Below are 18,020 nucleotides of genomic sequence, written 5' to 3' on the forward strand. Positions count from 1 at the left end.
GGGTTTCCCACCCTAGGGACTGAGCTTGTGCAGTCTGGCTTGGTGTGGAGGTTGACGAGGGGCCCGCAAGGGGTGCTTGCAACTCCACCGCTCTAGACGATTTCAGGTTGGGCCTAACCGTACTAGTGCCACGGGGCACATTATTTTCCTTAAGGAACTTTTTGTAGAGGTAATCCAATTGTAAAGAGTGAAGTTTAGGGGTTTTGGTACTCCTGTGATATATTAGATTCGGCGAATCGTTCTCCTTATCGTCTTCCGCAGGGGAAATGCCTCTCTTCGAACCATGCGGTTGAGAATAATATAATACAAGCTCGGTTGCAGAGCAAATGATGGGTCGGGAGTTTCACTTTTGTTGTGTATAAATCTACTTGAAAATAACACTATGTAAATAGACTGCGCGGGGGGCATACGTGTTGACTCACGCGCTGCCTAAGCGAGACTCCCTCGGAATCGAACTCACGACCGCAACAACGCCACGCGGACGTCTTACCGAACGGTCCGCGTCATATTCTTATAATCACGATAGCTTTTATGCTTTATACGGGTACTATGAAATGTTTAATAATTTATATGTAAATATCTATTATTAAAGTCCATTGGCTGAAACGCTCGGACACCTATTTACTAAATTTTTTACATAGATCCATCGTGCCAAGGCTTAACAAAATCGATGTCGATCACATGGTATCCTCCCCTTGTTAGTTTTATTATACTTATTGCTTAAGTGACCGCCATTACCCCATTATCCCCTAAATAAGGTTACTACCGCTCACGGTCTACCCTAGTGATAAAAATGTGCAACCCCTAAATATTATTGAATTTGTCTAAAATTTGGCATACAGATCACTTAGATGAACGGCACCAAGTGGGTGAGCAAAGTTACATGAAAATAGCACCTTTGGAAAATTGAAACACTCTAATATAAACAATAAATTATATTCCTAGTTTAATGTTTGTTTTCTTCTTGTGAGATCCCGTTCCTTATATCAGTTTTTGTTGACAGATTGCTCGAGTGGATGAAGAATGTATCAATGCATTACTGACTTTAGAGTATCTGAGTTTATTAAGTCAAGTAATAGCAAATGATAAAAGTACTGAAATTATTTATGGACAAGCCCATCATGACACACGACAATCGAAAAAGAATAATAAAAATATGAGGAATAACGAATATAATACTGATGAACTATTTGAAGGTTTCGCAACTATCGATGAAAGAGTACATCTGATGCACTTTTCTTTCGATACATTAAACATTTTACCAAAATGTCAGCAGGCCGAACTTTTATTCTCTATGTTCGTCAATGGTAAGAATTTTCTAGATAATAAATGATAATGGATAATGGATAAATATTTGAAGGTGACCTGTATATATTTATATATAATTGTACATTGGTTTGGTGGGTATGTACCGTACGTTTCTTGAGTGCAGAAAAGATAATTTATTTTTACATATAAGCTTTATTTAATCTATGATATGTGTTATTTATAATTGTATTCCATTGTCTTAGAAACTAATTTATAATTGTTGACTGAGAATTTTCCGCAATACATTTTTTGTACTCTATACAACTATTTAACTTTCTACTGTTTAAATAATTTGATGGAGCATGAAGGGTAGATATGCTGTTTGGAGGACCCGCCTCCAATGACCTTAACCATGGAATATGTTGTCAATGTCACCATCTTGAGTGATTTCCAGAAGGTTTACCCGTCGCTCGTTGTTTGTTAAAAAGTTATTAAGTGTTATTATTAAGTAGCTTTATTTTAAATCTCTCGAAAGTTGGCAACCCCACTCACAAAGGGCCGCTAAACGAATTTTGGCCTAACTACCAATCCGTTTTTTGTTAATAAACAACGAGCCGCTGCTAAAACTTTCTGAAGCTCACTCAGAAGGGTGACCTTACATTATAAAATCAGACAATAATTATAATAATCGCATAATAATCATCATACAAAGAATGTTGTAGAGGGGTGGATGCTGAGTAATATTCACTTTGTTTGAAGCGTAGGACGAACGCAGTTACATTTAGGTATTCCAATGTAAATGGTTTCTGTTATTGACCTCACCTCGGGTATTGGCAAGTATGTACTGTGAGAAAGCCATCTAGGTCAAAAAGCTCTGTAATCGGGTTAGGATAGGACGAGACACGACTGGTGTCACACCTATTTTGAAAAAGTGCAATAATGTTTCTGTTGGTAAATAGTCTGTCAAATTTTACGACATCAAAGAGTCGGAATTTTATAGAAGGCGAAGAATGAATTAATGCACGCCATTTAATTTGTTGTGGAATAGCTACAGAAAGTGAAGTCCTCACGAAATATCAATAATTATTGAGAGAAATAATACAATAAAATTTGTAAAATACAGCTGCATTTTGTAGTAAGCTGTGCTTACAAGGGACGTTCGGCAACCCGCAAATTCAGAATATTATGCAACTCGGTGTGCAAGTAGAGTAGTTCATCCGTAACGCAACCCTATTTTTTGTTGTTGTCATGATGCAATTTTTGTGGGTGAATCACCCCTTGAAAAAATTTAGATTTTTCTTTTCCTTGGAATATTTCGAGTACGGTGAGAAACAGCGAAAATAAGTTTAAACAAACGTTGCGCCCTTTTTTTATATCTACAAAACCGCGTAACAATAATTTTGGAACAAAACATTTTTCAAGTTACCCCCACCACCAACCCTTAAAATTAAGTTTTTGTATTTTGTAAATATATGCCGAAATACCTCTGGATAATCTCTTTTCATACATATATATAGTTGATGGGTTATATTTTTTTTGCAAACAAATAAAACATCTGTTACCGAATTTAAAGTCCATTTTAACAGTTTCCATTAATAAATTGGTTTCTTAAAGCCATATTTATATTATTAGTTATATAAAGTTTAGACAGCTTTCAATTATTTAAGTAAGTCAGTACGTACCTAAAATTGAATCCATGGTAAAACTCATTAAAACTAATCAATGACGTGCATGAATCATTATAATAACAAGCACATTCGTACATGCATTACTTGAAGTGTAATCTTATTAGGCTATTTTGGAAACCACACGATAAATTAATAATGGGTGAAGATTTACAATGACTTTGCAAAATATACATGTTATCATTAAAATGACGCAGAATCGCATTGATGCCGATAACCTTGTCGAACCTTCCGATTTGCATAATGCATATGTATATGAATTTTAAATGATTGTAAATCAATCTAGAGACGTGGTAGCGTCTTGACGCTAAGTACATGTTCGACACCCTGTATACAGGGTGTCCCACTAAGGAGTGGACAGCGCGATATCTCTTAAAGTATTGTCGATAAAAATATAAAAAAAATAGGGAATTGCATGGTTCGAGGGGGCCCATTTATTAGCGCGAACGAATTTTGTTTTCGATTATTATTTTAAAAGATACGATGGTCAAGTTCGGTTTTTCAAATGGAACTATTTTTTTTTGAAGACCTGAGTTGATAGTGCGTTCCAAGACAAATTCAATAAGCTTTAATGTATACACTTTATTTCCACTGGTTTTTAAGATATTGCGCTTGCAAATTTACTGATTTTCACTGCAAGAAACCCCTCTGGAATGGCAAAAACCGGGGGCGGTCTTACTGGCGCTACGGGTGGCACTGCCTGTTGAAATGGATACTTACCTGCCAAAGGTCTACGCCAGAAATGGCAGGCCCAAAGGCTGGACAATTCTTTTCCGTCAGAAATGCTACTTAGGTAGGTACATCTGCGGTATCGAGAAGCGCATCGTTACTTTTGTTTCGCACTTGCTTCTACGCTCGGATGGCCGGTTCTTTTGGGAGGGATGCAAGTTGGATTGGTTCTAATACAATCTGCTCCCTATGGTTGAAATTTAGTCTAGCAACTTTCACTCCTCCTAACCTAACCAATCCAACTTGCATCCCTCCCAAAAGAACCGGCCATCCGCGCGTAGAAGCAAGTGCGAAATAAAAGTAACGATGCGCTTCTCGATACCGCAGATGTACCTACCTAAGTAGCATTTCTGACGGAAAAGAATTGTCCAGACTTTGGGCCTGCCATTTCTGGCGTAGACCTTTGGCAGGTAAGTATCCATTTCAACAGGCAGTGACACCCGTGGCGCCAGTAAGACCGCCCCCGGTTTTTGCCATTCCAGAGGGGTTTCTTGCAGTGAAAATCAGTAAATTTGCAAGCGCAATATCTTAAAAACCAGTGGAAATAAAGTGTATACATTAAAGCTTATTGAATTTGTCTTGGAACGCACTATCAACTCAGGTCTTCAAAAAAAATAGTTCCATTTGAAAAACCGAACTTGACCAGCGTATCTTTTAAAATAATAATCGAAAACAAAATTCGTTCGCGCTAATAAATGGGCCCCCTCGAACCATGCAATTCCCTATTTTTTTATATTTTTATCGACAATACTTTAAGAGATATCGCGCTGTCCACTCCTTAGTGGGACACCCTGTATATATCGGCTGTCGCTGCCGTGTATCTTGACTCGTAATCCGGCTATTCCAACGTTACCTGAAACTTACACTCGTCTTATTAATTGAAAGATCACCTCTAGGAACCCGAAAAATAGGGGCATGTTCACATGGTCATAACTCCGGCAGAAATAGTCGCATCGATATTTTGAAAATATGGTTTCAAAGCGTGAAATCCTTACTTGTTCCAAAGTTATAACAGTATAAAGAGCACTTGGTCAATTTTAAAAAAATTTCTTCAAGTTGCGAAAGGTCCACGGGGAGTATGAAATTTTTTACATAAATTCCATTTACACCAGGCGAAAGCGGCTACTTTTCTGTGTAACAAGAGTGTAATAAATTTCTTGTGCGATTTTGTTTGGCAGAGTTATTCCACTTTGAAGCAAAAAACGAAGAAATCATCGTAGAACGTTCAGGAAAAAAGCAATAGAAAGATTAGTCTTTTCTCTTTCAGATGCATTTTTTACTTTTTCGATTCGGTTAAAATTTCGGTCTACGATGTCCTTTAGAAAATATGCTTAAAAATTGCACAAATTCCATTTTTTCTTCAACTCGCTATATCTCTGAGAGAAATGACGAGTTAAAGAAGATTAAGTTCATTTTAAAGCGGAGAGCCTGCCGATTCTTTTGAGTTCCACCGGAACCCGCTGCGACGATTTCTTACCTGAGGCACTTAAGTTTGAAGTTACCGTTTCGGAAAAAGTTCCGCGGTGGCTTCAACGGCCACATGACTGCCGTACCGCCGGCATTGGCACCACCGATGGCATATCGCGTGGAGGTATGTGTCATATGTGTGTGCACACACAGGAACATTCGGTAGCGTCGGCGTAACTCGGCTCGAATGAGCTTAAGACATTGATGTTCCGGTTATCCCTCCCGGAGGTACAGCGAGTTGAAGAAAAAATGGAATTTGTGGAATTTTTAACCACATTTTCGAAAGAACATCGTGGACCGAAATTTTAACCAAATCGAAAAAGTCAAAGATGCATCTTAAAGAGGAAAGACTGATGTTTCTATTGCTGTTTCGTGAACGTTCTACGATGATTCGTTCGCTTGCTAGAAGCAACTAAATTAAAAAAAAAGTTTTTGCTTCAAACTGGAATAACTCGGCCAAAAAAAATCGCACAAGAAATTTATTTCTCTCTTTTTACACAGGAAAGTAGCCGCTTTCGACTGGTGTAAATGGAATTTGTGTAAAAAATTTTATACTCCCCGTGGAACTTTCGAAAGTTGAAGAAATTTTTTTAAAAATGACCAAGTACTCTTTATATTGTTATAACTTTGCCGAAAAGCAATGCAGCTAAAATCTGGAAAAAACAGCTGAAAGTAGGGTATTTCACGCTTTGAAACCATATTTTCAAAATATCGATACGACTATTTTTGCTGGAGTTATGACCATGTGAACTTGCCCCTATTTTTAGGGTTCCTAGAGGTGATCCTTTAATTAATGTGAGGAGTGTATATTATCATCATCAATGCTCCCCACGCCAATAAACATGGGATAATACTTTGATGCGAAACACAAGTATATAAATTGTTTTACTTTTTTTCTACGCGTTGCGTATTATTTCCTAATAAACGTTAGAAGAACATTGGTCGTCGTGCAGCTTCAGGTACGTTACAATGGGATCTAGAAGTCCTTCGATTGTCGAGGAACACATATCAGTGATACAACAAAGGTTGAAATTGTATGAAAAAAATGTAGATTATACTGTTTCATAATTATTTCAACCGCCAATTCAGATTTCACGCGAAGCAACGAATTTTAAAAAACATTGATATTTTTGTTTAGAACTTTTTTCTAATTGTTTAAAAAAAATGGTTAAACTTTTACTATTTGATAGATTTAATTAAAAGAAGTAACTTTCGCCTTGAGATTTTTTTTCTATCTCTTGCAGATTGCGAGTTAGAAAATAAAATCCAAAAATATCCGAATTTTCAGGGGTTAATTTCATCCCCTTAGAGTGATTTTGGGAAGCAAAAAGAATTGCGTTGTAATCAGGAGGAAATCCCCTACATATCCACAAAGTTTCAGAATTTTTTGAATGTCCGGGTTCGGAATCTTCCCTTGTTAGTGACGACAATTTCACACGCACGACCGTCAAGCCGACCGTTATATGGTGGTTAAGCGACGATCGGCACCTATTGGGATTGGCTAAGTTGCGATCCGCTACCTAGTGGCGAAAATCAGATCTTGAAAGAGTAGGTCGCCACCAGGTAGCGTATCGCAGCTTAATCCCAATTGTCGACCACGGCGGCTAAAATCTCCTACAATAGGACGGAGTGGATGAGGAACTTGCGAGAGAGCGGAACGGTCAAGAAGCCCTCTGGTGGTGGAGTGGGAGGTATCGCTACACTACTACTACACATTCCTAGCGAATATTGTGTGGGGGTAGAGCGGGTGGAGGGGGAAGGAGGCGCGTGAATAGCGCTGGATAGCGCTGCGTTAAGGTCGAGTCTCCTAGCCGCAATCGGCGGCGGCGGTCCCACTAGCGCAACAGAGAAACAGATGCATACTTATCCATTGCACTAGTAGGACCGTCGCCGCCGATCGCGGCTAGGAAACTCGCGCTAGTTTGGTGCTATCGCTTCTGGCTTACTCCTGTTCTGCGAATGTACGAACAAGATGGAACGAGGGCGCGTCAGAGGGAGTGAAAGCGACCCAGGAACTGGACGAGACAGATGATGCGGTGATACTTTGTCTCGCTCCGTCTTTGGGGCACCTGATACTCCGTCCTTTGCGTACGCAACGGGCGTGAGCGTTTACAGTTTACACAAAAACGCGAGCTTTGGATCACAGCCAATCGCAGCTGCTCGCACGTTCCTCGCACGCTTTCAGTCACCCTGACTCGCTTTCGTTTCAGCTCGCTCGGAATCCTGCCCCCTCTACGTTAGTCGCTCACCACCGGTCCCGAGCTGCGAGCTCGTAGCGAATAAATACTGTCCATTATTATTCAGACCTCACACTTATATCTCCAGGTTTGTTACCACTGATCCCCTTCACAGGATCTGAACTTGTATTGTAATGTAATTGACTTTTTCTATGGATCCCTTTCTACTTTTAAAACCAGCGTCTACAGAGCGGTACTGCACAACGATAGTTAATACTTATTCATTTGGTTCATGTTTCTGTACTCTCTGCTTTGTTTTTTGTTGTAACGTTTGTTACTAAATAAGTCATAACCGTGCAACAATAATAATAAATAAAACTCAATCAGTACTACTACGCCAGTCTGTGCTGCCACTCGGCGGTTTAATTTAAGACCTCGCTATGCCGATTTCAGTTACTTTCGTACTTCACGTACTTTTAAACGAAACAAAATTGATTCTTGTTATGGTCATGATATGGACCATAATCTTACCGACTCACACAGAAGTCAATGTTGTTTCGCCAGGTTCGTTATACAAGTATTATGTTATTTGGAAAGATTCATCTCATATTAATTTGATGGTTACCAGTCTTTACAATACCACGCGTACCACTGCGATTACTTGAGGTGTTGTACTTGAGTTCACAACTTTAGGAGAATGAAGCAGAAACCCTGCGTGTGTCCTCGCGACATCTACAAACACATAGGTTTTAAGATCGTCGGGTTATCTTGAATTTTTCAAAAGAAACATAGTACTTTTTCTACCATAATCTTCAAGCCAATGTACAAAGAAATATAATAATTTATAATTATTTTGACTTTGAAATGACCTTGCACGTCACTTTCGTATCGCAAATATACCACCTGTGGCTTTTCTCTTATGGTGCACCGCGGGCGTTGTTCCCGCTCTATGTATCGTAACACATTCATATACGTTAGATGAAATACTGAGTATATAAATTCTCTAGGCCGTATGCTTATAGTGTGACTATTGCGGTGCAATATCATCTCAAGATTGTGTGACTACTCATTAATCCAGTAATCCAGTTTTGTTAGAAAATATACAAAGTCCTTAAAAACTATGAGATTTATGAAACAGAGCTGTCAAGTATTTGATACGCATCATGAGACAGAACATACTCTTTAAGCGAAGAATAAATACCTTTCATTTCTAATATAAGAAATAAAGGTGTTATTTGAGATAATAAGCTACTCAAGCTACTGTGATTATTTTTGTACATTTCTTTTGTTTAAAGAAAGAATGTACTATTAAATTACTATATGCGTTTATTGTAAGGTTGCCCTATCGACGAAGAAGGACGAGGACATGCAAACAAGATACTAATGGATAATTTTTTGGAGCATATAAAACAGTTGCATAATAAAGAACTTCTCTTAACATCAGCGGAATCGCAACAATTCACAAAGATGCTCCTCCAGAGACCTCGAGATGGTGGTCCACCTTTACCATTTTTTGCTCAAAAAGGTATTAAGTTTATGTTGTTAAGCAGTACAATACATTTCTCCAGAACGCCCGTGCACGCACGCGCGCGATTTATTGTACTCGTATAGGTGTGCAAATAAAATATATTTGTCTACTTCAAAACCTTTGTTTTAGACAAAAGCTGTTGTAACATTGACCAAAACTTCAGTCCACGATGGAAATGTTTCATTAAAGGAATTAGTACAACTCATGTGATAATTACAATTTTGCCAGCATCAGAAAAGGATATACGTTTACTTATGTATTCGTCATATACGGAACAATCCTTTGTGAGCAACAATTCTGAGAACAATTATGATGAAACTGACGTATTCGATATCGTTTTGAGTGAGAAGCATCCAAATTCAACCCTTTGTACGAAGAATTTTAATGTATCTAATTATTCCTTATTACAAAGTAGTGAATCTGAGTTATGCAATGAATTCAGCACTGATATTACATCGAAAATAGAAGAGCAAAGAAATTTTCAGGATTCTGAAAGAAGCCTCGTTATTCCCGTCTACGTTTATGATTGTTCACTAGCATTCTTAATTGATACTTTGACCGATAAAGTAAAAATATCATATAGTACAGATATTTATCAAGATCATACATTTAGAACTGGTCATCAGGGATGTAAAGATTTTACTGAATTAAAATTTGACTACAACTCAAAACCATCATCTCCGGAACCAAAAAGCGAGGATTCGGATAATACTACAAGTGGTGAGTTGAAATTTATCTATACATACTTTTTTACAATATACGGTAACACGTTTAGATAAAGGATATCATTTAATGATATGTCTGAAGAACGGAGCCTGCTGCCCGTCTGACATAATCATCCTCCAGGGAGTATAACCGTGGTATAATCGCAGCCCTCTCTGGCAAAACCGGAAATAACATAACCTAAACATTCACAAAATCGCCTGCTTTCCAAGCTGATTGTTTATCTTTCTCTTTCCATCCGTATTTCTGTCTCTTTCTTTCTTACAGTTTATTTCTCTGTTTACTACCGCTTTTGCCACAAATGGCGGCAACCAATCAGCGACGATACAGGTTGTTCCGATCACTTCCTAGAGGATCACTAGTTTGACACATCCAACAGTGCCATCTGAGGGCCAGAATTACCAAACAATTCCCTACGCGTGACGTCACATAGATGTCACTACGCACCAACACAAATGTACCGTTATTGATGTAGGTGTATCCCTACCCTAACATAACCTGCAAGCACATTCTGTAGTTTATTAAATAATTAATTCTACTTATTTCCAGAAGTATTTATTCTTTTTTTAATAATACACACGATTGGTGATTACAATTGTTACAAAATAAGTAGCGCATAAAAATCCGAAGAACTTTCAATGTCCCGTAAACAGTGATATTTAGGGGTGATATCAGAGAATTTTATTCTATATTTTCGACTTCTTTTTTGTGTGGAATCACCTTATGCCCTGTTCTGTTAATGTTGAAAACAAATACAATATTAGTATACAATTAAACGTAACTTATGAATAAGCACAATACATGCGATACTTCAGCTCCATCTCCATACACCCTAGGCGATCATGCATGCCCCTATGAAGATTAACATTTATAAGAAAACATGTATTAAATTATTATCTACGAATCAAGACGCTAAACATTCGCACTTCGCGCATAACCTTACTTTTCTGTCTTGCAGATAATGTAAATCTCGATTTCCGCGACGTAGATAATTAGAAATTATTCAATTCCATAATTATGTCCGCCTTCTGGATACTTCGAGATGATTTGTTTGGATACTGATGTTTTGCCGGTTGGCGCCGGCAAAACCTGGCATAACTGGGGAATATTCCAAGTTATTTCAAGCATCAATATCCAGACAAATCATCTCGAAGTATCCAGAAGGCGAACGTAATTATGGAATTGAATAATTTCCAATTATCTACGTCGCGGAAATCGAGATTCACATCTGCAAGACAGAAAAGTAGGGTTATGCGCGAAGTGCGAATTTTTAGCGTCTTGTTTCGTAGATAATAATTTAATACATGTTTTCTTATAAATGTTAATGTTCGCAGGAGCATGCATGATCACCTAGGGTCTGTGGGGATGGAGCTGAAGTGATTATCGCATGTATCTTGTTTATTCATACTGTACGTTTAATTTTGTACTAATATTGTATTTGTTTTGAGCGCTAACATAACTGAGAATTCAACACAAAAAAGAAGGCGATAATATAAAATAAAATTCTCTGATATCGCCCCTAATAGAAGCCACTGGTTACGGGACGTACTGTATATGGATTTGTAAATGTAAATATTGAAAGTTCTTCGGATTTATATGCGTGATAAGAACAAAGATGATACAGTTAATCGCTCTATTTTATTCTTTATTCGACCTTCTCGATCAACAGTACAGAACAAACTGCCTCTCTGGAAACTTCTTCCACGTTATCTGCCCTTGCCATACCTCCGGAGCGGGCATTGTTTATATTAGCGGCCTTTTTATAAAGCCGCCCAGCCGTCCCGCACGTGATCTTTCAGGGCCTCCCAAACGGCCCGCACGTGTTCGTTGGCTTCTGAGAATCTCCACTGTTGCTAACCGTGTTTATAATATCCGAAGTCTCGATAAAATCAAATACCATTAACTTATTACATGCGCTACTTATTTTGTAACAATTGTAATCACCAATCGTGTGTATTATTAAAAAAAAAGAATAAATACTTTTGGAAATAAATAGAATTAATTATTTAATAAACTACAGAATCTGCTTGCAGGTTATGTTAGGGTAGGGATACACCTACAGCAATAATGGTACATTTGTGTTGGTGCGTAGTGACATCCATGTGACGACACGCGTAGGGAATTGTCTGGCAATTATGATGTTCAGGGAATTGTCTGGCAATTATCGAGCTGTTGGTTGTGTCAGACCCTGGCAGCAGGCTCTGTACTTCAGAACGGAACCAAATGAGGACACAGATGGCTACGGTTCTGACGTCAGACACTGCGCTCTCATGCCACACCCTGCTACCAATCTGCTGTCAGACTGTAGACATGGTTATCTGGGATAGGTTCAACAAATATAATCTAATTTCTCGGCTTTCTTGTATTTTGAAATGAACTGAAAGATTATAAGGTGTGTGTTCCGATAATTACAGTACAACCGGAGTGGGGGGTAAAAACTTCGCGTAAAAACAAACCGTAAATGTAGCATACAGTACTTATGAATGATCTTTCGTTATCGAGAAAAACAACTGGAAAACTGTCGAATTAACGAATCACAGTATATGAGGTGTGGCAATGAAGTTTCGAGAATAATTTTGTTTCTGTCAAAGCGGTAATAATGTAAACAGTTATATCACTCCGCTGTGTAATCTGACCCCCCACCCCTATATACATGCAGAAAGTAAACATTGCCAAGCGAGTCTGTAGGCTCGTCAAAGCTGTTTTAGCCCAGTGAAATTAGGATCTGTTTACGGAAAAATTCTCAGCAAGCTACATTTTGGCATGGGCCTTTATTTCGTCGTTTTAAACAATATGTCAAAAGTCCCCATCGATCCATCATCCGCTAAAAATTTGACAGAGTGTTGAAAGTGAAAAAAAAACTGTTTTTCGAGAATATCTCGTTAGCTATCAGTTTTACGACAAAAATAGTTATAAAATTTGTAGCTTTAGAAATTTTGTACAAAAAAGGTTATATGAGTTTTTTCGTAAGAGTAACCACTTTTATGTATGAGAGCTTCATACTTTTGACAAGGGAAGATCCCGAACACGGAAACTCAAAAAATTGTGAAACTTTGTGGATATGTAGGTGACGTCCTCTTGAATACAACGCAATTTTATTTGCTGCCCAAATTCACTTCAAGATGGTGCAATTGATCCCTGAACATTTTTCGATTTTGCGTTATTACTCGGGAACTGTAGGAGATAGAAAAAAGTTTTCAGGAAAAAGTTATTTCGTTTAGTTAGGACTATCATTTCAGGGGTCAATTTCACCCGCTTGGAGTGAATTTGGGCAACAAACAAAACAATTGCGTAATATAGACCTATATTATCCTCTATATATCTCTAAAGTCTTAAAATTTTTTGAATTTGCGAGGTGGGAATCTTCTCTTGTGAGAAACAATACACTTAGTCTAGTGAAATTAGGATCTGTGTTTCGGAATAATGCGCATACCAAAATTTAGCTTGAGGGGATTTATTCCGTAGATTGGGCATATATCCGTCTAATTTCATTGGACTATCAGACAACAGCTTTCGAGGGGAAAGGGACAATCAAGAAAAATCGAAATCCCAAGGTCCCATGAAGGAGAAAATAAATAAAATGCAACTAAAGCAAAAAACCAAAACGCAGGAATCTAGGGTAGACATAAACCAAAAACTAGGAAAGGCACTACACTTCTTTGAACGCAATGCCCTAATTCCTAATGTAGGCTTCAACAACCTTGCTGAGTTTCTCACAGAAACTATATGGCAATCCTAATACATTCTATATAGCAGGTTTGACTAACTGGTGGCTCGCGAACCACCGGGGGCACCTCCGCCTTGCTGCCACGCTGAACGGCCCCCTCCATGCCGACCAGACTCTGGCGATCGCAGTCGATTCCTCCTTCTGTCCTTCTCTTTTTGACTGCGATCGTCAGAGTCTGGGAGGTATGGAGGGGGCCGTTCAGCGTGGCAGCAAGGCGGAGGTGCCCCCAGTGGCTCGCGGGCCACCAATTAGTCAACCCTGCTATATAGCGGAAAATTACCGACACTCTTAAGGGGCCATTCTGGTAATCACGCCACAAAATTCGGCAACATTCGGGCTTTTTTTCTCAGTGAATACAATGAATAACAATTGCAAACGTTTTTTCATTTATTAAGCTACTTGTAATGTATACGAAACAATTTCTTAAATATACTTTTAATTGTGTTTTTCAATGCTATCTGGAGTTCACAATCGCGCCTTCGAAAAAAATACATTCTTGCCGGGACTGATTTAGGCTCACAGACTCATCTGAAACAAAAAAACCAAGCTGATTTTTAATTATTATGTGTACCGTTATCGCAGGTGCCGGAATTAGCCACGTAAGTCAAAATGTAACAAAATTGCACGCATGCAAACTTCAAGTTTCGAAATTTTCCGGAGCGGTTACTAATCGGACGGGGAAGGTATAGGGCGGCCGAGTGAATGAGGCGGGGTGAAGTGGCTGAATGGGTTTTATTAAAACGAGTGTACAAGAGACCCCGGTCAGGTCTATGCTGGCTAACAGGAGTGTGCCTACGCCTTAACCTACCACACCGACGCTGGTGTGTCGCGGACGCGGACGCGGTCGCGGCGCGAAGGTCCGCACGACGAATCGACGATGGGTGAAGGAAGATGGGGTGGTCGTTCTGGTGCCCTGGCTGTGGTCTCCACCAATGGCCCTGACCGGAAAGTCTTGAATCCGATCGTCCAGTGGGTTAAATCCGCGGGAGATACGGAGACTGTAGGCTGTCCTCCGGAGCAGGCGTAGCCTGTCCCTAAGATCGACTGCGGATATCGATCTTGCGTCTAGAGGTCGGCGAGCTCGCATTTCTCTAGGGGCCGTGGAGGTAGGGGAAACCAAAAAGACACAGTGATACAGTTTGCACGTAACAAGAGATCGCTGGGAAAAGTCTAACCGTTCGCCGAACGCTCGTGGTAGATTCTGTCTGACGGGCCAGCCGCGCTGGCTTATATGCGGCGCTGCGCGAACTCTGCGAGTGAGAGTGCCACTTGGCGCGCAGCCATCTCGCGGCCGCGCTCGGTAGCGGCGGGCCGCGCCAGACGTGAGTGGTGGGGGAAAGATCAACGTCCCACCGTTATAACTCGTTACAAGTTGACCGATTTGATCGCGACGGCTCTTGAATAAAAGGTAATTATATTGCATACAACTCTTTCCCACAGTGTTTACAATCGAACCAATAGTTTAGGCCGAATCGAGCGAAACTTAAGAAAAATGTAATGTTTTGGGGCCGAAACTGAAAATTCACTACATAGCTTGGAAGACATAGAAATTATGATATGACATCCAGCTTCTTATTTTTGCGTATAGTGCGCACCTTTACGAAGAAAACAAGCCCAATCTGAGCAAAATCCATACCCAAATAAGGAAGTTATGGGCGATAGAGCGGGAGTGCCTATTTTCAACTTTTTCCCTATTTTTACATTTCTTTCTGTTTCTTAGCGAATTACGTATTTGTCTACAATGAAAACAATTTTGAATGTATTTTATATTTTTTATTTTATCTTTGAAAAACAATTTTGGCTCTTTCTGTTTCTTTTGTCCGCATTGAGATCAGTTTCTCTTACAAAGAACCAGCCATAGTCACCCATCATTGACTCATCCCAGAATCTTTGGTAGCGTCTCTCAATACTTGTCATCTGCTGATCCATTTCCTCCACTCGCATTTGGATTTCTTCCCACCAAATCTTGGTGTTGTAAGCGATGAACATGGCGAGAGATTTCATCAGCAGATGAAAAGTATTAAGAGATGCAACCAAAGATTCTGAGATGACTCAATGATGGGTGACTACGGCTGGTTCTTTGTAAGAGAAACTGATCTCAATGCGGGCAAAAGAAACAGAAAGAGCCAAAATTGCTTTTCGAGGGTAAAATAAAAAATATAAAATACATTCAAATTTGTTTTCATTGAAGACAAATACGTAATTCGTTAAGAAACAGGAAGAAATGTAAAAATAGGGAAAAAGTTGAAAATAGGCACTCCCGCTCTATCGCCCATAACTTCCTTATTTGGGAATGGATTTTGCTCAGATTGGGTTTGTTTTCTTCGTAAAGGTGCGCACTATACGCAAAAATAAGAAGCTGGACGTCACATCATAATTTCTGTCTTCCAAGCTATGTAGTGAATTTTCAGTTTCGGCCCCAAAACATTACATTTTTTTTTAAGTTTCGCTCGATTCGGCCTAAACTATTCGTCCGATTGGAAAACACTGTAGGAAAGAATTGAATGCAATTTATTTACCTTCTTTTTAAGAGTTGTCGCGATCAAATTGGTCAACTCTAACGCGAGATATGGCAAAAAAAGGCGGGTATCTTCTTAAAAATTCCCAATATATTCATCGGGCGATACCTGGAAAACGTATCCATAGGATTTCGCCTCATGTCGATTTTTGAGTTTGAGGAACCACCTTACATAAGAATTTCATAGTGGAGTCTCGATCAAAAATAATTTTTTGGATTTTGTAAACTAATTAATACTATTATTAATACAATGGAGGACGACGTTTTTCGATTAGAGTATATTAGATTATGATACACTGAATCTATTTGCTCATAAATGTTTTGCCTTTCTTTAGTCAAAACACTGATAAAATTAGATGTTGCTTTTGTGGCTTCGCAATGCCATTGTGAAATTATTTGCGACTTTGCAATGGAATGAAAATTTTTATACCTCTGGATAGCTCCAGTTATAAATGAGCCTTGCACTCCTCTGCCAACCCTTGGACTACAAAGTACACAATGGCGACACCGAGCTCCTTTTAATCTTTTTGAATATTCAAGCCATGAGGAATATAAACTTATATTTAACCATTCCTTTCGGAAAGCTCTTGACTGATCTTATGATTGTGCATCTTTCTTAAATTGATAAGAGTTTTCTGGAGTCCATGGCTCAAGAAGCAGTTTTATTTTAAATTCATCAGTTAAAGAACTTTTCTTTTGGTCATTCATATAAATTCCGATGTCCCTACAATAATCGCTTGGAGTTGGTTCTATAACTTCGATATTACCATTTTCTTTAGGGGTTCCAACAGCTTCTGTCGTAATCTCTTCAACTGACTCTTCAGTTTCCAGTTTTTTGAAAAAACTTACGGATATCACTTCTTTTATTCGTGGTGCAATCAGAATTTATTTGCGACATTTTGCAAATTATAATATGAATATTATAAATTATGACGATAACTACTAACATAAGTAGACATAATATGTAAAACAAAACAATACTGTTGAGAGATGACTTGATCGCTAGAGAAATAAGTGCGATTCCGATTGGTTATATCCGTATAGGCCACACACGATTGGCCGACGCGAAGGCCAGGGTTGCCATGTATAGGAAATTAATGGTGACGTAGACACCAGATGACATATACGGAGTAGGAGAAGGGGAACACCCTACAGCAATATCGGTAGTCGGTACATTTGTGTTGGTGACGCCGTGAGTCACGGCCCGTGACGTCATGCCAACCGACGCCAACGCCGATCCAAGCCAAGCGAAGTGACGCCACACTTTCGAGTGTACTATTGCCTATTTACTATAGATGAGAAGAAGATCGACTACCTACAAGCTGAAATGTCACAGGGGCAAGGGGAATTGCCCGCTCGCTCCACCCTATCCCCTCCAAGAAGTCCTACTTTTCGGTTCTTAGCGGCTGCCCATATCCGCAGGCTATCGTGATTTGTATCGTTCGCGTTCTGCCTTACGCGACGGACTTTGTTCCAAGGAATTGGGTGGAGCGACCGAGCGATTTCCCTTGCCCGTGTGACATTTCAGCTTGTGAAGCTGACCCACAGGTAGTCGTTCTTCTTCTCATCTAGCAATAGTATATACTTAGGTCTATGACGTAATGTCGTCTCCACGCGTAGAGAATTCCCTGGCAACCCTGGCGATGACATCGACGAGTCGAATCATGGAACAGGCGATGCGAGTAGAGTAATCCTCTTGCTTTTATAAACAAATTTTGTAGTGTCAATTTAATTAAAATTTTAAAACCGAATTTTAAAAATATTCACTTTCTTTCAATTTAAAAAAAAAAACGATTTTTACTCAAAAGCCAGGGGAGCAACTGCCCCCCCCCCCCCCCCATGCGGACGGCCCTGGTCAGAGGGTCGTGGAAACTTACAACCTCCAACAGAAGCGACGCTCTGGCATAACTGGTGGTGTATCGCATTATATAGTAACAAGACTAAAGTAACATTCCTAGTGGCTCCCGGTGTTAACCAGGCACCGGTTCGTCCATGCTTTCCATGCTCCAACTTCATCGCCCGCTAAAATACTCCAGCTGGCTGGAGCGGAAAATGTGCCTCATGATCTTCATTTCAGGTCCGTGTTGGGCCTGCGTTTGCCCCATGAGCCACTAATCCATTGGCGATTTCGTACTGGGCATTAGGAAAGGGGCCCATAAGGCAAACGCAGATTCCACACGACGCTGGAATGAAGGACATAAGGCAGATTTGCAGCCCC

General features: G+C 39.6%; 1 protein-coding gene across 5 annotated transcripts in view; it reads left to right on the forward strand.

Annotated features, from left to right (window-relative positions):
- LOC143369376 (KICSTOR complex protein SZT2) overlaps positions 1 to 18,020 on the forward strand; it is a 391,751-nt gene that overhangs the window by 317,267 nt on the left and 56,464 nt on the right. For all 5 annotated transcript variants that reach the window (XM_076813233.1, XM_076813234.1, XM_076813236.1 and 2 more), the window contains 3 exons: positions 1,004 to 1,307; positions 8,643 to 8,831; positions 8,964 to 9,554. In XM_076813233.1, the coding sequence (XP_076669348.1) occupies positions 1,004 to 1,307; positions 8,643 to 8,831; positions 8,964 to 9,554 (1,084 nt within the window). The remainder of the gene's footprint in view (positions 1 to 1,003; positions 1,308 to 8,642; positions 8,832 to 8,963; positions 9,555 to 18,020) is intronic.

This window comes from Andrena cerasifolii, chromosome 5 (assembly GCF_050908995.1).
Source record: "Andrena cerasifolii isolate SP2316 chromosome 5, iyAndCera1_principal, whole genome shotgun sequence".
Classification (NCBI taxonomy): domain Eukaryota; kingdom Metazoa; phylum Arthropoda; class Insecta; order Hymenoptera; family Andrenidae; genus Andrena; species Andrena cerasifolii.